Source organism: Moschus berezovskii, chromosome 19 (assembly GCF_049115385.1).
Source record: "Moschus berezovskii isolate FMDL1 chromosome 19, NW_MosBer_1.0, whole genome shotgun sequence".
Classification (NCBI taxonomy): Eukaryota; Metazoa; Chordata; class Mammalia; order Artiodactyla; family Moschidae; genus Moschus; species Moschus berezovskii.
This window is the reverse complement of record NC_142478.1, coordinates 15,923,126-15,947,129: the sequence shown is the minus strand read 5'-3', so window position 1 is coordinate 15,947,129 and position 24,004 is coordinate 15,923,126. Positions and strand designations below refer to the sequence as shown.

Genomic DNA, 24,004 nt, shown 5'->3' with positions numbered 1-24,004 from the left:
GCTTAAAAGTACTTAAGTATACTGGCTACATTTTCAAATAAAAGTTTCAAACAATGCTTTATCTAACTTAAAAATTCATTTAATCTGAATTATTCGCAGATAATCCATATATTCCCATTTCATTTAATGACTGCTGAGAAAGAGAACAGGACTAGCTCTCACACCACTTGGGGCTAGGTTCAAACCTAAATTCTACCACTTACCAGTCACATGACCCCAGCTTTATTATACATGTAATATAGGGAAAAAGAACAATACTTACCCCATAGGTTATAAATCCCATGTGGTGTTTAACTGAACATACTATTTTCTGACTGGATAAAAGCCATGGAAATGCTTAACTTCAGAATTTCACTTAAATTCCTCCTAAGATTTATATGCTATATTATATATTACTGATTAAAACCCTACAGCCAAAGAACCACAAGCAGAATTGAGAGACAAAATTTAATATATGCACACGGTTTTATATATAATGCAGCATCACACCATGTAGGGCATTTACTCTTATTTTATACATTCAGATATGTTTGAAACACTTCTTAAGGCTACAAAACAGAACATAGAAAAATAAACAGGAATATATTCAACACTTACAAAAAGTGATATGATCAAGAATATAAAGTACTATTTTCCTTTCAACACTTCAAAAGATGTATATATACTTTTTTTTTTTTTTACAAGTAACATCACAAATAATCACATCTTCACATGCTTTAAGTATTATTTGTACTCAGTGTAAGGCTATTATCATTTTTCATAAATTTTTTTCTAGCTCTGTAACAATGCAATTTTTTATCCATTCAAGTAAATTCAACCCCAAAGTTGCTATTTCCCAGCATTAAGACATGCACCCACCCCTCTTGTAGGATTTTCTAAAATTTGTATTTCAGGGGAGAAAAAACCTAAATTAGTGGGAATTCCCAGTTAGTGGGAGAGTAAGTGGCTTACACTAACAGCAAAACCTTAGTTCTTTGAAACTGACATACTGGAACTGAGCCATTATTAAGATTTGAAACAACACAATAGCATTTAGACATTAAATAGGAAGCAAAATACAGTAAACAGAAATAGTGTAGCCAAATATGCATTCTTTTCAGCTACACTAAAATGGACCTTGCTTAGTACCCATAAGTGAAAGACTAAGGTAAAATAAATGAGGCATAAATAAATATTGCTAGTTCTAGAATGGCTGAATGTTTTCTAAACCAGAAATGGTTAGAAAGGAACTTTATTGCACCAAGTCAATCATAAGCAAGTTTGCAGTTCACAGGCATTATTCAACCTTGAGTCACAAAGGAAACACACTGCAAGAATATAGAGTTGGCATCAAATATGATGACATTTCAGTAGGGAAAACCTACTCCGGACAGGCCCCAGGAGGGTCTGAGCTTAGGTCAGCCATGAAAACGCACACACAGGTTAACGGAAGAACAGGATGAGGACTACCCAGATGCCAGCATCCTGCCGCCAAAGGGTATGTGGAGCAAGAACTGGAGATCTATCTGAGAGGAAACGAAGAGGAGAAATACACACAATACTGAAAGGAGAGGGGCTGGAATCAAGGTTAGCAAAAGCCAGCAAAAATGAGAAGTGAGCTTTGGTCATGCTAAACGTTTGTTCTTCAAAATGTGTATGATCATTAAGAGTAAGTTTCATAATTTCCAACTCAAAGTACAAATGATTCTCACTTCTAAGCTTTTGCTTTTCTCTGAAACATTTTTATCTCATGTCAACATACCATATAACTCCATTAAAATGGAGGACAAAGCTTGCTTGGCCCTAGTTTGACCTCAGCATAAGGCAAAACCCCTGGACTGATATACTGAAAACAAACCTAAAGGAAAAACAAAAACAGACCTTCCTGCAAAGACTGATAATTTTAAAACCTAATAATCAAAAGTCAGAGTTCTTTCTTCTTATTCCAGAGGTCACTGACTAAAGTACCAACTGCTCGAGTTCTCCTTCAGCACTGTTTCCACCACGTCCTGGAGGTAAGTATGAGAAACAGGAAGCAACTCGGCATTTCCTTCAGGAACTATAGAGTATTGTTACTCAACTGAGGTAACACAGAGTGACAGTAAAGAAACAAAACAGTATTCTTTCCTATCCAAATTTTAAAACATTTCCAGAAGAAACGGAGATCAAATCCCAGTCAAGAAAACAAAGGACACAGAAAAAGATTTTTTTTTGGACTCCTGAGATCAAACATACACTGCTGAACTTTTAAATCTTGTCACTATACTAATGTAATTTTCATTAAAATGATCAGGTAAGCTAATCTTACATATAAAAGCATGAGCTGAAAGTGGAGGACCCTCTCATCTTCTCATTCTGTAACAACTGTTGATGATGACTAAGAAAAAAAAATTCTTAAGCAGTACCTTCCCCAGTACCTTCCTCTGGCTTAGAAGGTGACAACAGAAATTCCTTTCAACAGGTTCTCTCAAGAATCTTTTTCTTTTCCACACAACAATCCCAGTCTACAAATTTCTACCTAGCACCATCATAATAAAATGTTATCTTTCAAAGTGCTCTCTAAAATCCTATGTTACAAAACATCTACACACTAATCACTACTCAAATCAGCAGTTACACAGACATCAGGTAATTAAAACAAAGAGGTAAATAACCATTATTACAGTACAGTGGAGATTCACTGAGCCAAGCTGGCATCCAAACATTCCCGTAGGTTAGCAGAGAACCCAGAAAACTCATCTGCTTCAGTTTGTCAAATTCAAGTGAATTGTATTTGCTTTTAAAGTAATTTGCTTTAAAAAAAAAAATCTACTTTTGGCTAGGTGTACTACACATGGCATGCAAAAAGAAATTACTACATTATTTGCATAGCACTCAAACTTCCTGATCAAAGGAGAACATAAAAAAGGGCAGAATTTCACATTGATATGTACAAATAAGAAATACAAGCTACAGCAATTTTTTTACACAGTAACATGGATGAATGAATACTGTGTTAATTCAGAGAATTGAGTCTCCAAATGGGAACAGAGTGCAACATGCAGAGGGAACTTCTAAATGAATACTGCAGAGACCAGAAGGAAGCAGGATCAGAGACATATTACCAAAGGGGCAACAAGCTACACGATGCAAAGCAAATCCACAGTCTAGCAGCATCCTCTAGAAAAAGAACTCAAAGTCACAATCATCCTTTTGTGTATAATAGTTCCAGCCGAGACAAACTGAACATGCAAGTATCAAGTGGTACACATAAACTGATGGTGCAAAAGAGAAAAACGAAACACAGTAACTATAGAAACCTGTCAGGCTAAAAATTTTTTTAACATTTCTTCTCACAAAATATTTAAATCTGTCAGTGCATTAGTGTTAAAGTGGCATTAAAAAACTTCTGCAGTTTTAACAGATGCAGATTATTTTCAAAATGCATAGCATCTACGGTTCTTTCGAGTAGGCACCATGATATTTACACCAGTGCTAAGAATTCTTGGTGGGAACAGCCATTTCATTAGATTTCCTATGATTTCTTAAACATCTATTCTTGTATGCAATCTCAAGTTCAACAAATACTCACCAAAATTCAAAAATATACCCTATGAATATTAAAAGAACTATATACAACGTTTCTAAGACACAGGTTAATAGGCTGCCTTATGTGTAATATTAAAGAGAAGACATCATTCAAGTTTGACAGATATTGAGATGAAAGGCCTTTGGGTTGGAAGCGTTTCAAAAGACAACAGTGTTTTAGGCTAAGACCTGTTTGAGCCCAGTTTATGACTAAGGCATTGCATAATAAAATAGACGTTTCTATTTGGTGCGATGTTATATTCTGGAATCTATAGTGTGTCGAATGGTGTATTTTGTCACTTTAGTAAACACTACAAAGCACACATTTTCCAACATCTGAAATTAAACTTATATAAGGAAAAACAAAAATCAAACACTAAACCTATAATGGTTCATATTAAGCTGTTTATAAAAAATACTTTAACAAACTACTTTTTATAGGGGCAGTCACCCGATAAATAGGTTTTGTACGCAGAAAAATGGCAACACCAGGAATTCAGCTGCCCCCGTGAACACAGATCCCAAATCTGTCCAGAATGAGAGTGAAGGTAAAGGGGGAGGGGTGGAGAGAGTTCCAACTTGGGTTTTTATTGGTTTTGCTGCTGTTGTTCTTAAAGCCTTCAGACGCTCCGCGCGAGTGGACGCAGCGACGCCGTCAGGCGTGCTGCCCCCGATGGCCGTCCCCCATCCCCGACCTCCTCCGGTCGCCCCGGAAGGGCCGCCCGCGGGCGCTGCGGGGGAACTGGTAGCCCTCGTCGCGGCTCCTGCCCGGCTGCCCCTTCCAGGGCTCCTCGCCTCGGGCGTGCGGGTACCCCCCGCGGCCCGCGGAGCCCCAGTCGCTCTTGTACTTCCGGCCCCCGAAGGTCTGGTTGTAGAACTGCTTGGGCCGGCCGCTCCTCAGGATGTGGGACACCTCGCTCTCGTCCTCTGAGCTCTCTTCTCTCGGTCTCGGCACCCTGCTCTCCGCAGCGCCGGCCCCGCCGAGCTCGGCAGCAGCAGTCTGGGGCTCTCTCCCTTTCTCTGGTTTCTCTTTCGCGCTTGCAGTGGTCCTTCTGGGCTCCGGGCCCGCGGGCCCCGCGTCCCTGTCTCTGCTCAGCGGCGGGGCGGGCACGCGCGCCCGGCCCTCAGCGGCGGGAGCCCCGGGAGCCCCGGGAGGCGGCGCCGGCTCCGCCTTCGGCGTCTGCGACGAGCGCTCGGCCCGGCCGACCGACTTGCCAGCGCCGGCTTCGGCGGGCGCGCGGGGGTCCTCGCTGCCGGCCTCGGGAAACTCCTCTGCGGCCGGCACGGAAGCGCACTCTTTGGAGAGATCCAGGGTTTCCAGGGGCAGATCCAGTTCTCCCTTCTCATCGGAGGGCAGAACAACGTTCTGCCTCATGACTGGATTCTCGATGAATCCCTGAAAAGGGTACCCATACCAAACGTGAGGAAAGAAAGGCGGTGCGATGGGGACCGGGCCTAAGAACGGGTTCGGGCCAAAGGACGGCTGCGGGAACACGTTCTTGCCACCCAGCGACTCCTCGTAGTCGGCGTGAAGGAGCTGCCCCGCGTTCTCCGATTCCAGGTCCGCCTGGTAGGACAGCTGTCCGTGACTGTCGGACACCTGAGACGGAGGGATGACCAGGGGAGAGGAAAACGCGGGCGGGCCCATCTCTGCCTGTGGCATCTGGCCGTTCACGCTGCCCTCGGGCTCCATGGGGAAGTGCGCATCTGGACACGTACAATCACTCTCGTTCTGAGCAGAAGGAGCTTCTTGGAACCACGGGTTTTGAGGATACATAGGGACAGGGACCTTTGGGTACATCCTGCAGGCTGCCAGGTAGGCCTGGTGCAGAGGGTACAGGTAAGAGTGTGGGGCCCACATAGGACAACTATATGCCTAAAAGAGACAAAAAAGAAAAAAACAGTAAGATAAACTACATGGCAGGGGGTTTGTGGGGGGAGAAGTTTGAGTGGGCTCAAGGTAAGTTTCTCACCTCTGCAAAGACCAAAGACGAGACCCCTCTGACACACAGCATGCAGAGGAATCACAAAATTAAGTCACTGCCAAGATTCCATTCCTTGTTCTGAGCCTGAAACCAACTCACAGCCCTGATACAGAGGCTTGACAGGAGACAGTAATGAGCCTACCCACAGACCACCGTGATCAATAATTCCATCCTGTAGATCTAACTGCACAGAAGGAACCTGGGGTGACAGAGATCTCAAAAACCACCAGCAGCAATCAAGCCTCCAACTTCCAACATCTCAATCACTGGCTGTTTGGAATGACCTCTACTCATGTTCTGGCCCTACAACTAACTCAGCATGTGACTCCGTTAGCCAACTACCTACCTAGACTGGAGAGCTTCTATCATTAAAAATGCTGGTACAGAGGTAGGTGATCCCCAGCGTTTGGACTCCACAGTTACAGGAGCCCCCAGAGCAATCCAACTGCAAGGATTAAATTTAGACCTCTAGTCAGGTAAGGCGAAATAATGAAATGAAATACTCCAAATTGTTGCCCTGCAAAAGGTTCAGCCTACACAACAAAACAAAAATTTACCAGATTACTGGCTAATTAATCAATTAGCTGTACAGCCAACATTAACTAGAGAAATATAAACTCGGCAATGAATGTAGAAGATGGAGAAATTAATCAAGTCTGTTTTTATGAACTGGTCTGTAGGCCATGGTAGCACTTGATGTTTTAACAGTCCAGAACCCACAGAAACGAAGCCGGACAGGAGACAAGACAGCACTGACAAGAACAGAGCTCTCCAGCTCTTTCTAAGACAAGCCATCTCCAGGCTGACCACCTCCCGCAGGAACCTCTGCTCTGCCAGGGAGCCCTGCCTTCCACGGCTGGCCTCCTCGCAGTCTTTCAACTGAGGCAGGAAAAAAGAGCACCGCCCCGTTCCATAAACGGAAACAGGCAGGCTCCAGAACTCGCCCAGGGCCAAAAGTGCAGACCTTTCACCTAACTCAAGACGCACTTCCACTAGGCTGTTTCCCTAATACACTCACAGGGTTAAATCACTGTCAATTAAAAGGAAAAGGAGGCAAATGGTGGCGCCTCAATCACCACCAAAAACAAACTGTAAGGCACTAAAAATGCTAGTTCTTAATAAGATCAAGTAAGCCTAAGGTTATTGACCAACAGGTTAGAATTAGTAATTTAAAACAGTATTTAAAAAAAAAGTATTAAAATAACTTTAAAATGATAAAATGTAAATACCTTTACACCAAGATTGAAGAAGAATCGAAGAATGTTCTTATCTGAAAATAAGTAACATCAACACTAAAGTTATACATTCATAAAAAGCTTTTTCTCATTATCCTCAAATGATACACAGTTCTAAGGACAATTTGCCTACTTGAACTGTTTTTTCCAGCCTGTAATACAAAACATGGATTAAAAATTATAACCAAAACCAGGCTCCGTTACTGTAGGGTGATTCCGGGTACAACACACTTTTTCTACTCTAACATGCAAGTCCCAAAATGGCTTAAACTGAGATTTTATGACTAAAAGCAAATCTGTACAAAGAAAACCCACATGTTCACTGCATTTTTTTTCAACTTCTCTGTGGGGTTTAAAACATTATGAAATAAAAATGTTGGGAGATAAGAGTAAAAATCAACATAAAACTCATTAACAAGATTAGTAGGATAATACTAGCTTGGGTATTCATTTAACATTAGCCAGTTACCCACAGACTCCAACATCAAACCACTGACTAGTAAAATTATCTACAACTATCCAGGTAAAGAACAGTCACTGCATTACCATTTCAGTTTTGCAGATACGAAAGTTCACAAACACAAACTAAAATCTCTTTAGAAAACAAGACACATTTGAAAGGAATTCCTTTAAAATATATATACATATATGTATATACATGACTGCGTGCAGTACTATAATGACAGCTATTATGTGTTATGCTCATTTCTTATAATTGTTTCATGGACATGAAAAGAGTAGTTGCAAACACCAAACCACTAATACGAAAAGCTCAGTAATGTTTAGTTGTCTAGTTAGTAACACTATTAAGATAATTCAAAATGGATTCAGGCTTTTTGCAAACATGACAGGGTATGCTGCAGTTACTAAACGTATAGAAACATATCCCATCATAGAGAAGCTGAAACAAGAGTGAGTGATGGACAGACAGCTGCACCTCTGCCATCCTCCCCAAGCAAGTCCTCCAGCTCACTCGGCAACCTGACCTCTGCCCTCTACTTACAATTCTCACTGAACTCACAGCAGTACTTGCTAAATAAAATTCACCTGAACTTGGAGGAGGCGCTCACCTTTAGGCAGGTCTTCCCCTGCGTGACACAGTGAGTAAGGTGGTGCGATGGCTCGATCTCCCTTTTCGTTACAAGGAAACCCAGGATACAGTGGGTCCTGGTAAAGGCTCAATGTCTGAGGCAAAGGCATCAAGGGCTGGTTCATGGCCTGTATTGACACAGGAACTGGAGAGGGTGTCAAATGAGCTTGGGACACAGCACAATCAGGTCCGGTAGTCAGAGTCTGTGTCACTGACAAGACAGGAATTTGGGCAGGGACACCTACAAAAGAAAGGGAAAGGAAATCAAAAGCTATGAAGAGGTAAAAGACAATTCTCCTCTGCAAATAAAAGGTAACGTTAGGCTAAAAGGTAAGGAATGCTATACCATCACACAGCTGGGAAAACAGCGTGTGCTTAAGCAATTTAAAGAAGTACTTATGTCCACCAAGCACCCTCCTGGTCATGCAGGAGGAAATGAGGCCAAAAAACTGGCTCTGAGCCAGTAACAGCTCTTACAGACACATGTAAGACACACAGCCTGTGTCTCGTGGGGCCATAAAGAGCTGAGGGGGTTGGAGGGGACTGAAAACTGCACTGCCAGCACCGATCAACCAGAGTTCACAGGTCTTGCTCCCGAGACGCTGAGGGCGGACCTTGAATGAGCACTGCGTGAACCTGGCCCTCCAAGACGGCAAGCAGAGCAGTACAGGGATCACAGAAAGTTCTGAGGCTCCATGCACCCGATCCTGCTCTGAGGTCAAGCTCACACTCACGACTGTCAAGACTTGGAGGACTTTTGCTGGTTGGTTCAATGAACTTTTAAAAATGTTATCTAACCTGTTGGTCCAAATGTTGTAGGTTCGCTCGGCCAGGCGGGCACAGTGGCTGGTAAGGAAGGCACCGCAGGAGTTAGATGTACCTCTGGAGAAACTAGAAGGGGAGCTGGATTTGACAGAGACACATGTTCTGCTGGCTTCTTCAGGAAGAAGGGGTGCAAAAAGACAAGAGTTCATTGTGCTTAACACTAATTCATCCACCGAACGCATCGTGAGTTGCCTGCCTCTTACACAGCTGCAGTTTCTACATAAATGGTCTTTCTTCTAGTCTTCGAAATGAAAGAAAAAACATAGGAGCTAAAAATTCCAAACTAACAAATTTGATCCAGTGATTGCCCACCAAAAGTCACAGAAGTCACCAGTGGGGTTAGAAACAAACTATAAAGCAACCTGAACCAAATGCTTTAAGAGAAAGAAGCAAAGTCACTGAAATCACCCTGAAATTCATGAGTCCAGAACAACTCCTCACACAAAGAGCTAACATAAAATCATACGCTTTCTACCTGACGTGAAGGATGTTAACAGAAAGACAAAGGATAAGAACTTTCTCTACTCCTGTAATAGACCAAGAACCAAAACAATCTGTTAGAACTCAGGTTCTTTCATCATTAAATCTGTAAGCTGGCAGTACTGCCTTTTAGTGGAGAAGGCAATGGCAAGCCACTCCAGTACTCTTGCCTAGAAAATCCCATGTACGGGGGAGCCTGGTGGGTTGCAGTCCATGGGGTCGCTACGAGTCTGACGTGGCTGAGCGACTTCACTTTCACTTTTCACTTTCACACATTGGAGAAGGAAATGGCAACCCACTCCAGTGTTCTTGCCTGGAGAATCCCAGGGACGGGGGAGCCTGGTGGGCTTCCGTCTATGGGGTCACACAGAGTTGGACACGACTGAAGTGACTTAGCAGCAGCAACTGCCTTTTAGACATATGTCCTTTCTAATCTCTTCAATCATTACATTCCTTCCCTTCTATGAAATAATTGGTAAGCATGCAGAGATGTCTCTAAGTTCTGAAAGAAAACAAATTTCCCTTCAAAAATCTTATTTTCAAGCCAACTCATCACAAAGGCAACATAAAGTATCAGATAAAAACTTATTCAAATTCAATTCAGAAGAATGGTTTGCATGTCCAGAAAACATTCCATTGAGACCATTCCAGACTAACTAAGAACAGAATTAGAGAAAAATCGTAATTGCATTCCAAATTATGATCTATTAATAAATTCTCCCATTTCCTATTACTTTCTGTTTTTAAATAGCGTTCAATGTCAAATACAACAATATACTTACTTGCTCTGTAGGAGGTGGGCACTCTAATTTCTTTGATTTTGATGGTGATGAAATTCTTGTACACTTATCATTGCTAATATTCTTTGGAAGCAAAAAAAAAAGGGGGGGGTCATTTTCTATTTCAAAGACCCACATTCTGGGATAACCATGCTACCTTTATAGTTCACCTATCTGCACCTGACTGAATCCTCTAACAACTGAGTATTTTTTTCAATTGTATCTGGTCTTCAACAGGTAGGTATTTCTGCCTGCATGTCTTTATCACATCAAACTATAGGGCAGTTTTAACTAGGGGCATGGTTCCAAAACAGCATTTTTCCCTTAAAAATCTGTAATACTATGGAGTAATGGAAAGTAAAGGTCATCATAATGCACCCTAGAAGAAATGGATATAATTTGTGAGTGCATCAATTTTCCTCAAGCATTCTAACTTTCTCCCAATTTTTTCCTGCTTTTCTACTTCCATAACACTTTGTTACAGCTTCCCTGATGGCTCAGTAGTAGAGAATCTGCTTGTTGATATGGGTTTGGAAGATCCCCCAGAGAAGGAAATGGCAACCCACTCCAGTATTCTCGCCTGGGAAATCCCATGGACAGAGGTGCCTGGTGGGCTACAGTCCATGGGGTCGCAAAAGAGCTGGACAAAACTTAGTGACTAAACACCACTTGTTATAAAATGATGAAATCATCTCCATCTTTTTCTGCACTACCACAGTCTTCAGGAAAAAGAAAAAGACGCGATTAGTACTTAAAACATTTACCTCCAATGTGCCTGGCTCAGGTTTTTTATCCAAGGGAATATGTCCATGGACAGAGTCTATAACAGATCAAGATAAAAAAGACAGCATCAGCCACTAGTCAGGTGTGAAGACAGAACAACAAAACATGAAGACAGAGAAAGCTGGAAGTACCATGTTAACCATGATCAGTCAGTGAATAATAGTTTTCACAATTACACACCACGCTTTGTTTAGCTTGAGTCAAGGCTTCTCTGAAACAGTGAGATGTGACTACATTGCTCATCATTAAACAGGAAGAGTTCTTCTCCCGACGCCTGACTTTAGGCCAGAATCAGATCTCCAGCATCTGCTTTCCAATGATGGAATAACATACCTTTATCTTTCCGTTCTTCGGCATCCATTCTCCGCCTGCTTCCTTTTCGATCGCTTCCATGGGATGATTTTCTCTGGATGCCTGGGTTGCTGCTCTGAGAAACTGACTGGCTGACTGATGAACTCTTAAACAATATGTAACACTTTGTGTTAAAAGATTTACTCACAAGTATATGAACAGAAGTCTTTTAATTAATCTTACTGTTCACACATCTGACTAAAAATCTCAAAATTCATCACCTTGTATCTGTAAACTTCCCAGCCTACAAAAAAAAAAAAACCAACCTAGGGTTCATATTAAATACTCTACAGTAACTGGCTTATTAATAAGCCAAAGGATGAGGAAATCAGACTCTTGGCCTAGTAGTTAGACTTCTTCATATGCCCACATTTCAAGAAGCCACTGTGACCGAACCTGTACGATGCAACTTACATTTCCATTCTCTGCACAAAGAATAGCACCCTTCATACCAACCTTAAAAGCACCCACTGCAGAGCCACAGTCTTTTGGGGAAGTGGGGGGGCCCCCCCAAGGGCAAGGGGCAGATATAGGCACTAGAACTCTTCTCACTAAAAGAGCACTGACTGTCAGCAAACCCCCCAAGCCCTGCATGAGCTCCAGCTTCTAACTGGTGAAGCACAGGGACTGGAGTAAGCCTGGCTTTTCAGCTCAATTACCAATGAAGGCCTCTACTCTCCTAGGATATGTGAGGAAACGCTGCACACTGATAAGAGATCTCGGCCCTCAGAGATCTCGGCAGGCATTTTCTAGAAGACAAACCTGAGTCACTATCAAGTCCAAGACAGGATCAAAAGCCTGTTTAAACACAATGAGTATGAAGACCTCATTTTAACAATCCAAACATTTCACCATCTACTCCCACATTACAGCAGCTGTTTCTCACCATTCACTACTGCAAAAAAGACCAAAAAAAGCTGTGAGTAGAAGCTTAAAGATCGGTAGTTTTTTATTATCTAAATATTATGGAAAAATAACATATCACAGAGATAAACTACACTCAGAATAGAGACCAGGCCTAATTCACATATGAGTTTGGGCACATCTTCCAACAATTCCTAAACTCCAATCCCTGTGCCAGCCTGAACTATACTATTCCAGGTGAGCTGGTCTCAGCTCAGCCTCTCCACCTCTTTAAGAATTCCACAAAGGCCAGAAAATGTGTGGAGCTTTAATGTTTTATATTGATATAAATATACATACCAACATATAATATACATATACACATAAATATATATAAGGTGGCTGGTCTAGCATTCCCTTTTGCTTGTGTATTCCACTGTTAAGAAAGTGTTCCAACCACAGCTCATGTGCCTCACAGAGCTCACAGCTGCGTCACAAGTCATTGAGTGCCACTCAGCACTATGTCAGACCACAGGCTCGGGGAGCCCAGTGCCCCCACACTCAAGTAGTTACCCTGCCCCTGTGTGCCAATGACCCCTCCTCACACGGCAGTTACTGTTTCCCCTTCTGACTCCCTCAAAAGAATTAAGACACTTAAAGGCAGAGAACATTTGTCTCCTGTCTCATCAAGAAGCACCCGTCACAGCTCAGCATCTGACACAAGGAGCAAAGGTGAAGCCACAGGGCTGCACCCACCACCATCTCTAGCGCTGACCACTCTGAACCACAGCTCTCATTTGTATGTACCAGGTTTTTCTTAATAGGTCCTGGGTATGTTTAATAAGGAACACTGAAAAGAATGTCCCAATTTTACAGAAGTATCCTGTTAACTAAATCATACACCTCCACTGCTTAGGGTAAGTTACTGGCTTTGGCTGGCAAAAACAAACAGGCTTCAATTCAAATCAAAATACTCAACTTGAAGTTAGATAAACAATCAGCTCACCTCAACTCTGCCAGCAACTAGATATATCTTTAGGCCTCATCTGCCTGATGAGGATGAAAAGGAAGGGCAACTACGTCATCCCCAAGGTAACCTTCAGTGTAAAAATGATTCGTATACCATTAGAAACTATGGTTGAGTACAAAAACTGGATTAAGGAGAGACTTCTGAAGGGTAACTTTTCCAATTCCTTTTTATATACATACAGAAAGGGCTGGGAAAGCCTGTTCATCTCTGTTCTGAATCTCATAGAGTAAGCGAGACTCTTCTATGGCTTGCTTCTCTCTGCGCTCTTCTGGAGAGAGGCCGAAATAGTTAGGTTCTCGAGTCGTGGCATCAAAATCCTCAGCTCTCTCACGATCAGGTTTTCTGTCAAATAAGACATTCTTGGATGAAAAAAAGACAATGTATTTTGTCCCTAAAATAATCTAAAATAACATTTTCAGCAATACAAATATTTGCTATCTTAGTTACACTGTGACATTACAGAACTTTTAGCTGCCCAATTAATAAATGTTTAGCAAGAGGAAGCAGCTGAATTATTAGGATTTCAGAGTCGAGACGACAAACTTACAATGCAGGAAAAGAAAAATGTAACTCACTGCCAAATGATACACATCATCACAGATTTTTCTTCTCATCGGAGCATAAATATAAGCATCGTATGTTTTCTTTATGCCATATTCCAATATTTTCATAACACTTCTCTTTCAAAGGAAAGGGAAAGTTACCAGTTTAGGCCTCGAAAGCATTCTAATTTTCTATTCTAAGTAAAGGACAATGTTAAGAGAAACACCAGGACCACCTTCCTGCTTTTTGATGACACTGTCAAGAGAAGATGAAAGCTGAGGGGGAGAAATGCACAAGACGAGATACTAACTGTACTGCTGTCATTTCAACACAATTGTGGTCAAAGGAGGAGACAACAAAGTTCATGGACAGAGTCGAGCAGCCCATAACATAACCCTAACAGTTTATTTAACTATTACGGGCAATGTGAGTACTGTTTCTCCCAAGTCTAACAGTTTCACAACAGTGGGAAGTGAAAATCCAAAGCCTACAAGAAAAATACGTGAGGAGATACCATCTCCCTAAAAAGAGTGGGAAGGACACAACTGATATCATCTGATTCTTTTCCCTCTGAAAGAAAGAATGGCCATTTCATGTCCTCAGTCCCACTTAAAACCACATCCTAACTCCAATGGGGCGGATGTCAACCCCAGAGTCTTAGGGGAAAAAAACAGGGGAGCAAGTTTAGACCCTCCATCTTATACCGGTCCTTCTCAAACCCCTGCGGTCAAAGACTCCGAAGGCTCAGCAATGGCCAGGAGTCTCTGCGTAATCAACACCTGCCAACCACTGTGCGCGCCTCCTCACCTGAGGGCACCAGCCCACCCCGCCCACCAGCCACAGAGCACCAAACCGGCCCTGTCTGGGACGAGCTGGAGGGGAAGGTCCAGCCCGGCATGTCAATCACTCTCAGCACCTGCGTACTGAAAGCACACAAAGCAATCCCGCTGGTTTTTGTTATACTCTGTTTGTTTTCTCAAAAGGAAGAGATAATATCAATGAGAAAGAAATTTTAAGAGTGAGAGGTCACAAGGTCTCATGTCCAACATCACTGATCTTTAATTCTATAATGTGAATTCCAAATTACTGTGTTAAATATTAGAAATAAAGTCAAGATGAATTCTAATGAACATTAAATCGAGTATTTAGCTATAAAATTCTAAATTTTGACTATAATTTTTAAAAATCTTACTTTATTCCATCATCTGCAGTCTCTAAATTTAATACATTAGCAAAATTCATTCTCACACCTACGTCCGTGAAGGCTTACTCACTGCAAATACAAATGGGTTCTTACATCATCAATCACAATGTCAAAAATTCCCCGAAGTTTCATATTTATGCACTATCCACTGCCTTCTGCCATCAAGTGCTTTTACATACCAACTAATCTATGCCTTGGAGGAGGAAACAGCAACCCACTCCAGTACTCTTGCCTGGAAAATCCCATGGATGGAAGAGCCTGGTAGGCTACAGTCTGTGGGGTCGCAAAGAGTCGGATACAACTGAGCGACTTCATCTACACCTACCTAATATATGCCTAACATAAACAAGAAAAGGACAGCATCTGTATGATCACTCAAATTCCTATCAGACTGGATAAACCACTAGAAAACACACTGGATAAAAATTCAGTCTGTGGTAAACAAAGTGCATTTAAGTCAGCCATTGGCAGTCTCTGTACTTCCTCCTGAGGTATTCTGCCTGTAGTGAGTAACACTTCAGATGCTCATGGAGTCTGGTCAGTGTCCGCATGTCAGACTTCAGCCACAACTAGGCAATTAAGGGCATCAGTTTCATCTTTTGGGGGAGGTAACCCACCACGGGCCCCCATCTCCCTTTCCCAGCATTACTGGATATGCCAAGAAGGCAAGGCCCTGATTACTCTGTAATCGGGCCATTTCTCAGGGCTGTGTATGTACTGACCATTCTTGAGACATGAAGTAATTCTTTCTTACGATTGATTTTTAATCATTTGTTCTCATTAGAATTTCTGGACAATTAGATTAAGAATACATACATACTTTTTATACATGTTAAAAGATCCCTGCCCTTAGGATACACAAGTATCTGTTAACACTGCCTCTGCAGAAAGAGAAGAAGACCCTTAAGAATCCCTTGGACAGCAAGAAGATCAAACCAGTCCATCCTAAAGGAAATCAACCCTGAATACTCATTGGAAGGACTGATGCTGAAGCTGAAACTCCAATATTCTGGCCAGCTGATTCTAAGAACTGACTCACTGGAAAAGACCCCGATGCTGGGAAAGAGTGAGGAAAGAGGAGCAGGGGATGACAGAGGATGAGATGGTTGCATGGCGTCACCGACTCGATGGACGTGAGTATGAGCAAGCTCTGGGAGATGGTGAAGGACAGGGAAGCCCGTGTCTCAGTCCATGAGGTCATGAAGACTTGGACACAACTTAGTGACTGAACACCACCACCTACAGAAGCAAGCTAGACAGTCTGGATTAACAAGGATGGCAAGGAGAATTATCAGAATAAATTTTTGAGTGTTTTGGATTTTGAACGATATCAATTTTCTATCCTAGTTTGTTCAAGTAAAAAGAAAAATGTAATGGATGTGAGATATTGGTATCAGTTATGAATTGGAACTGCGTCTCCCAAAAAGGTATGTTCAAGTCCTGCCCCTTGGGGTCTGTGCATGTGACTTTATAAACAGTCTCTGCAAGCAAGAGTAATCACATCAAAAGGAAGTCATTATCGAGCAGGGTAGGCCCTAAACCCACAATAAGTGGTTCCTCACTAGAAGAGACACCCATGAAGAATACGTGATGATGGCGGCAGAGACTTATATCCACAAGCCAAGGATTACCAAGGGCTGCGGACAACACCAAAAGCAGGAGACGCCTGGAACAGATTCTCCCCTAGAACCTTCAGAGAGGGCAGGCCCCTACCACACTGTGACTTCAGACTTCCAGCCTCCAGAACTGTAACTCACTTCTGTTGTTTTATGCCTGTCTGGGGTTCCAGGCTACCACAGCCCCAGGAAACTACACAGTACTGGCATCATGTCAGCCTAAGAACCTGCAACTCTGTCTTGGAGATGGTACATGAACTATCTTCAATGACAAAGTGTTAAGGACATTCCCAAGAAAGGGGAATGCCCAAAAGCCAAAAATAAAGAAACTGAAGACCAGAGCTTGGCAAGCACATAAGCCAGTCCTACAGCTGCTCAGGTAACTGGGGAGGTCGGCCTTGGAGGGGAAAGTATCAGCCCCAAGCACCCACAGGAGACACGGACAAGGCTGCAGGAAGAGGGCGGCCTCCACTTAAAACACACTTTCTCAAATAAAGCTCCTCTGAACAACACAGACTACTCTACAGCTCCGTAAGCTACTCAGAGGAAAAGCAGATTAGGGAAAATTTAAAATCAACAACACAGGAAACCACGACCTGGAAGCATATTCAGAAGCACATGCCTCTGCACATTCAGTCAGAATGCCGATCTTGATCACAACAACCTGCTCAATATCAGACGCACGACCGCAAACAGTCGTAACCTACCAGACCGAAGCACGCTGACCATTCTGGCAGTTTCACGTTCATATATAAAAGAAAACTAACCTCACCCTGCAGGGAACTGCAGTGCCAGCTGGAATTCAGTATTAAACACATTACAGACTACCAGAAAGCCATGCAGTGCCAGGAAAACACCTGTCTGGGATAAGATCTAAATCACTGAAAAAAGTTATTCAAAAATAAAGATGTCTAATTTCTAATCCAATCCTGAGAATAAAAAGAAATACTATGTTGCTTTAAAAAAAAGATTAATGTGATACAGCATTATTAACTATACTACAGATTCTGTTCAAATTTCACAAAATTTTATGCTAGTGTCCATTACTATTTTCATACTTTATTCAAGATTCCACATTGTGTTTAGCTGCACTGAGCAGGTTCAGCTGCATGCAAAAAATTCTGATAAATTCTTTTCATTTTTTTTCTGCTACAAATATTTTCTAATTTTCCTTCTTGGAGCTTCTTAGATACACCCATGATTTCAAAGTGGACATTTAGTTTCCAAATACATGGGCTTTTAAAAGTATCACTGAAATTAATTTCTCATTTTGATATTAATTTTTCATTTAAAATGATTTCTTCTCTGCAATCACCCTCTGTGTTTTTCAGTCTTTTAACTTTACTGACACTTTCAATGGCTAAGTCAAAGATCTCTCTTAGTAAATGTCACATTGCACTTGAAAGTATGTGTTGTTGTTCAGTCACTAAGTCGTGTCCGACCTTGCAACCCCATGAACTGCAGCACACCAGGCTTCCCTGTTCTTCACGGTCTCCCAGAGCTTGCTCAAATTTATGTCCATTGTGTCAATGATGCCATCTAACCATCTCATTCTCTGAAAATATGTGGGTTATTTTCAAACATCTTTTGATATTGATTTCTAATAGAATTATTTCCACCGTGATAAGAGAACAGACTCTGTATGATTTCAATACCTTTAGACCATGAAATTTCTGCACCTCACTGTATATCCCTAGATATGTTCCAGTGTCTCCTGGTTTAGAATCTATGGTAAGTCGAATACCATTTGTAAACTGCTGTTGTGTGAAAAAAAAATCAAAATGTCTTAAACTACAAAATTACTTTGATTTGTGTGATGAGAGTGATGAAGAACTGAAATCCACACATTATTTTATCAACACTCTATTACAGCTTTAGACAAGTATATGAACAAAAAATTATAACTTTCTAAATGCATGTAACACAGCAAATGAGAAATGCTGGCTCACTTAACTTGCAGCTCTCTTGCATTCAGGAAGGTTACCTTATGATCTGTGAGGGTGTTCTGCTCAGATTTTTGTGCTCGCCGGAGGTTTTCTGAGACTGTGACGCTGCAGAATTACTGGAGAATGCATGCTGTCTCACTCCTGAAGGGTGCTGGAGGCGAGGCGGTAGAGCTGACGGGGCTTTTATTGGCTTGCTTGAGTTCTTTGGCCCTCTGAAATCCATGTCTATGACACGAAGCCAAAAGTACTTCGTAACTCTCCTCCTATTGTCAAGTACCATCCCCTCCCCCAAAGGAAGACTAACATGATGAGCTCCTACCAGAATGGAAATTCTGTCCCGAAGGGGGTTTTTTCATCTTCTTCCCTGACACTGTGTTCCAGCTTTCTGAGGGAGGCGGTTTGAAGTTCTTCGGTGAGTATCTTTAAAAAGAAGAAAAAGACTTGACGTAACCTAAAGGACTCTACTGAGACCATGCACTTAAATATTCTACATAAATCTTTTATGTTCAATTTACCTAAGAACTTCCAGTCTTAGTTCTTATAGTAAAAACACACTATAAAGTACAAAGCATTCAGCAATCCACAAGTAACTGTAATCAAATGACAAAGGTCAAAAACATATTTTCTAACCTAAAAGAACAGAAGATTGAGAGGTCTTAATCACCATCTAAGCAAAAGATTAGATAAGGAAGGAAGGAAGGAAAACCATTCTGTGAGCTGTGATGACAGTACTGTAGCCAAGGATGGGGAATGGAGAAGCCTTTACTGTGTCAGAGATGCACACAGCCGCATAAGCATCTATGAGAAACGGTGTGACATCTGGGATTTACTTTCAAATATTCCAACTCTGCTCCTTTCTTCTGCTCTAAGGGGTTAGGGAGAAGAGATCAGGAAAGATGCCAAACCTGCTGTTGGCTATGAGACTAGGGTGACGGTTATCTTGGGGTTCACTTGACTACCCTCCTCAGGTGTGTGTTTGAAGTTCTCCATGGTAGAGTCTAAGTGGAGCTTACTACCTTTCCCTCAAGTAAAGGCTGCAGCAGCTGAAACAGAAGTTGCTCTAAAATAACACTGTATCATGGCAAGTATTTCACTCCACCAGATAATCGTTTATTGAAAACTACATGCAAGGCAGCAATGAATGACATCGGAAATGAATACTGCCCCTGTCCTCCAAAGCTTCAGTTACAATAGAGTTAATTTTCTAAACTGCCTTAGTGAAGAATGGCACATTTTAAACAGTAAGGAATGAAATACGTATCTTTTATTCAAAATACCTTAACACAAACACTAAATTTGAACTCAAACGATTTTTCTAAAAGATCTAAAAAAGTATATTTCTGTATACACCCGCAACACATTTAACTGAATTTGCAAAAAGACAGGGACGTTTAGAAATGCTTGTGATTACATCAGGCTAAATCGGAAGAGAAAGTGAATTAACACCTTAGCTGCAAACAGTACGTACTTCTTTCCAAGTTCTGCGACCAAAACTGGCCCATTCTCAGAGTGAACCCCTTGAAAGTCTGCATTAGAAAATTTTCCATTGTGATCCAACCTAACCTGTTGAACAAATTCGCAAAGAAAAATCAGTCACCTGATTCTTTAGCATCAATGACATGTTTTTAAACTGCCATTTCATTTCCAACTAAAGCGTAGAGGAACATACATAGTTAAAAACAAGCTTCCCTGGTGGCTCAGAGGTTAAAGCATCTGCCTCCAATGCGGGAGACCCGGGTTCGATCCCTGGGTTGGGAAGATCTCCTGGAGAAGGAAACGGTAACCCACTCCAGTATTCTTGCCTGGAGAATCCCATGGACGGAGAAGCCTGGTAGGCTACAGTCCACAGGGTCGCAAAGAGTCGGACACGACTGAGCGACGGAACGGAACGGAACGGAACGGAAGTTCAAAAGAGTACGCCATAATGCCTTTGCTCTCCCAGACCTGTGAATCTCTTTCCAAAATACTTTGCTTACTTTCCCATGTTTTTTCTAAGCTGTCAAGGTTCTAAAGGCAGGGCTGGAGCACCATACACAAACCAGGATTCCAGGTCCCGCTTCTCTACTGGGCAGCAAGATGACCTCGGGCGAGCAACTTACCTCGGGCTTCACGGGCTCATATGCAAGACAGGGCTAATTATAGTCTCTACATCACGGGCACCAAGAGGGCAGTGAGGCCCACACAGTACACATAAGGGACACCGGCCTGCACACAGCAGCCGCTCAACACAGGCGAGCGCCTGTTATGAAAATTACATTATCTTCTCACTTTTCCAATATTTAAAACACTGTAAGATGTAAATGTGACCTTTTTGCTCCCTAAAAATAGATGCATCGTCTCCTAATATACAGCTGGTTATTACACAACAGCACATCACGACAAGAAAGTCAGCCTTTTGCTTTCCTTCTGGCAGAGGGCGCCCCCAACCCTGCTCTAGCAGCCGGATGGACACAGCCTTGCTCAAAGCCATCTCCCGTTATCAGTACCACTAGCCCTCAGCATCCACAGGGGGACTGGGTCCAGAACTCGAGAACACCAGAGCTCCTGGATGGGTACTAAAATGGCACGGTACAGTCACTCTCCCCAGCCAGACGTGGAGGGACAGCAGCCACCCATTCCAAGCCCTCAAGCTGAGATTTCATTCTTTGGTCACAGCAAGACACTGTTTCCCTCTCCTCAAGAGTTTAACATTAAAAAAGATTGTCTGAAGCTAATTTTTATTTAAAATTGAAACTACATTTACATGCTTACTCAGATATGCAGATGACACCACCCTTATGGCAGAAAGTGAAGAAGAACTAAAGAGCCTCTTGATGAAAGTGAAAGAGGAGAATGAAAAAGTTGGCTTAAAGCTCAACATTCAAAAAACTACAGTCGTGGCATCTGGTCTCATCACTTCATGGCAAATAGATGAAGAAACAGTGACAGATTTTATTTTTGGGGGCTCCAAAATCACTGCAATGGTGACTGCAGCCATGAAATTAAAAGACGCTTGCTCCTGGGAAGGAAAGTTATGACCAACCTAGACAGCATATTAAAAAGCAGAGACATTACTTTGTCAACAAAGGTCCTTCTAGTCAAGGCTATGGTTTTTCCAGTGGTCATGTATGGATGTGAGAGTTGAACTATAAAGAAAGCTGAACACGGAAGAATTGATGCTTTTGAACTGTGGTGCTGGAGAAGTCTCTTGAGAGTCCCTTGTACTGCAAGGAGATCCAACCAGTCCATCCATTAGAAGGACTGATGTTGAAGCTGAAACTCCAATACTTTGGCCACCTCATGCAAAGAGTTGATTCATTGGAAAAGACCCTGATGCTGGGAAAGATTGGGGGCAGAAGGAGAAGGGGACGACAGAGTATGAGATGGCTGGATGGCATCACCGACTCAATGGACATGGGTTTGAGTGGACTCCGGAAGTTGGTGACAGACAGGGAGGCCTGGTGTGCTGCGATTCATGGGGTCGCAAAGAATCAGACACAACTGAGCAACTGAATTGAACCGAGTAAATAAAAGTCATCTTTGAGTCAGAGACCCTGGTGGCTCAGATGGTAAAGAGTCCACCTGCCAATGCAGGAGACCTGGGTTTGATCCCTCAGTCAGAAAGATCCCCTGGAGGAGGAAACGGCAACCCACTCCAGTGTTCTCGCCTGCGGAATCCCATGGAGAGAGGAGCCTGGCAGGCTACGGTCAGTCCATGGGGTTGCAAAGAATGCACAACTGAATGACTAACACTTTCACACTTTCCAGAATAAAACTTCAATTAAATTTTATCCAAGTGAAATAGTCAAGTAGCAGAAAAGGAAAATACTCTAAAAAGGAAAAAATTAAAACAAGTACCTGCTTTACCTTCTGCTTTATCAAGAGCATCTACTTTACAAAAGAAACTGAAAGCTCAAATGAAACATACTCAGTTTAGAATAATGAGTAAAACAATTTTAGTGATAAAAGTATAAAATACTTTTATAAAAGTATAAAATAAGTACTTTCTCTTCTCTACTAAGAAGGGTGGGGAGGGAGGGCCCTCTTCTCTTTCGTACTCTGCCAAGTTCCCCAAGTCACTACAATAAAAGATTCCCAGATTCGGTACTGTGCTTAGAGCACATTTCTGACAACCCGAAAAGAATCACATCCTCTTCTTCCTCTACTTTCAAAATACCCTCGAATCAGAACACTACTGAAAGTTCTTAAGGTAGGGTCTGTCACTGATACCAGAAACAATCCTGGGCCCCCAGACACTTGTCACAAACCACTTTATCATGAAGGAATGACTATTTCCTCCACAAGTCAAGAAGAAATGTCTGTCAATGGCTATTTCAAAATAGTTTTTAAAAGGTAACACTTTTTGATGAGAACCATTCTTGATGACAATTATCTTCCAAATAACAATATTTTTGGTGTATGGGGGCTGCTTTTGTTTTAGAAAGAGTCATGTTCTTTCACAGAAGCTTCTCCAGTCTTGGCATTAGTAACACTTTGGACCGGACGATCCCTTGCTGTGTGTGTGCTGGGGGCGGGGCGGGGTGGGGAGCGGTTGGGGGGGGGGTGTCCTGTGCATTCCAGGATGTCTGCCATGCCGGGCCTCTATCCACTAGCTATCAGTAGCACCTTCCCAGGTGTAATGACCAAAAACGTCTGCCAACATTGCTGGAGGGCAGGCAGGGGCGCAGTATCACTCCATGTAAGGAACGCTGACATAGCTCAACTTTCCCCTTTAACAGTCAGCTGCAGTAAGCCCAGAGCAGCAGCTTATTCAAAGTAAAAGGCAAAACTTCTCTAACAGTTCCCTTTCTTTTCTCAATCCAACAAAAGAACAATGTGTTATATAAAAATTTTCCAGGATGACTTTCATAAACCAAACTGACCCGTATTGTCAAGTCTGAATCAATGTCAGTACATTATCTGCCAGCTATAATGAAAGCATCTAAAAATCTAAAATGTTACTGTTAATGGCTTTGAAGCATGCTGCTAAGTTGCTTCAGTTGTGTCCCACTCTGCAACTCCATGGACTGTGGCCTGCCAGGCTCCTCTGCCCATGGGATTCTCCAGGCAAGAACACTGGAGTGGGTTGCCAAGCCCTCCTCCAGGGGATCTTCCCGACCCAAGGATCGGACCCACGTCTCTTATGTCTCCTGCACTGGCAGGCGGGCTCTACCACTAGCGCCACCCAGGAAGCCCAGCTATAATGAAAATATCTGAAAATCTAAAAGGTTACTGCTTCATCTTTGAAGCGAGTACTATCAAAGACTAAACTGCTTTAAAGATCAAGTGAAAGGTCACACAGTTTTAGATATATATGATTTTGGTAATGTATTCAAAAGCTAAATATTCTTAACTATTAAAATGTATACATGATAAAATATATTCTGAAACCTCAAATTAACAACTCATCCAAACTTGAGCTGTTTTTTAGTTCCTATTAGAATAAATAAGATTTAAAGTAAAATCTTTTCTTCCTCTACATAATCACTTACCTGGCATTTATCTCCAACTTCATACTGTAAGCCAGCAGCAATGGAATAATCATGTTTTTGTTGAACTGTAAAGAATATCAGCATAATATCAAGTTGATGTAATCATTTTCAAGGGCCTCAAAGTAAATTTCTGGAAAATACAGATTTTTTTAAACTCACCTTGTTTAGACTTTAGCCAAATTTCATATTCCACATTTCTATAGACTGCTGGACTGAGTGACTTAAGAACCTTTCTAGACAAAGGAAGGCTAGGAGAGTTTCCATTGCTTTTCGGATG

General features: G+C 42.1%; 1 protein-coding gene across 1 annotated transcript in view; it reads right to left on the bottom strand.

The window, feature by feature from the left end:
- Positions 1-493: 493 nt before the first annotated feature.
- Positions 494-24,004, bottom strand: part of OTUD4 (OTU deubiquitinase 4) — a 42,622-nt gene continuing 19,111 nt past the window's right edge. Inside the window, exons 9-21 of the mRNA XM_055405725.2 lie at positions 23,887-24,004; positions 23,728-23,792; positions 19,725-19,819; positions 18,576-18,676; positions 18,295-18,481; positions 13,127-13,289; positions 11,057-11,180; positions 10,705-10,760; positions 9,944-10,024; positions 8,655-8,793; positions 7,837-8,097; positions 6,761-6,801; positions 494-5,422 (exon numbers count right to left, since the gene is read on the bottom strand). Of these exons, the coding sequence (XP_055261700.2) occupies positions 4,202-5,422; positions 6,761-6,801; positions 7,837-8,097; positions 8,655-8,793; positions 9,944-10,024; positions 10,705-10,760; positions 11,057-11,180; positions 13,127-13,289; positions 18,295-18,481; positions 18,576-18,676; positions 19,725-19,819; positions 23,728-23,792; positions 23,887-24,004 (2,652 nt within the window). The 3' untranslated portion in view covers positions 494-4,201. The remainder of the gene's footprint in view (positions 5,423-6,760; positions 6,802-7,836; positions 8,098-8,654; positions 8,794-9,943; positions 10,025-10,704; positions 10,761-11,056; positions 11,181-13,126; positions 13,290-18,294; positions 18,482-18,575; positions 18,677-19,724; positions 19,820-23,727; positions 23,793-23,886) is intronic.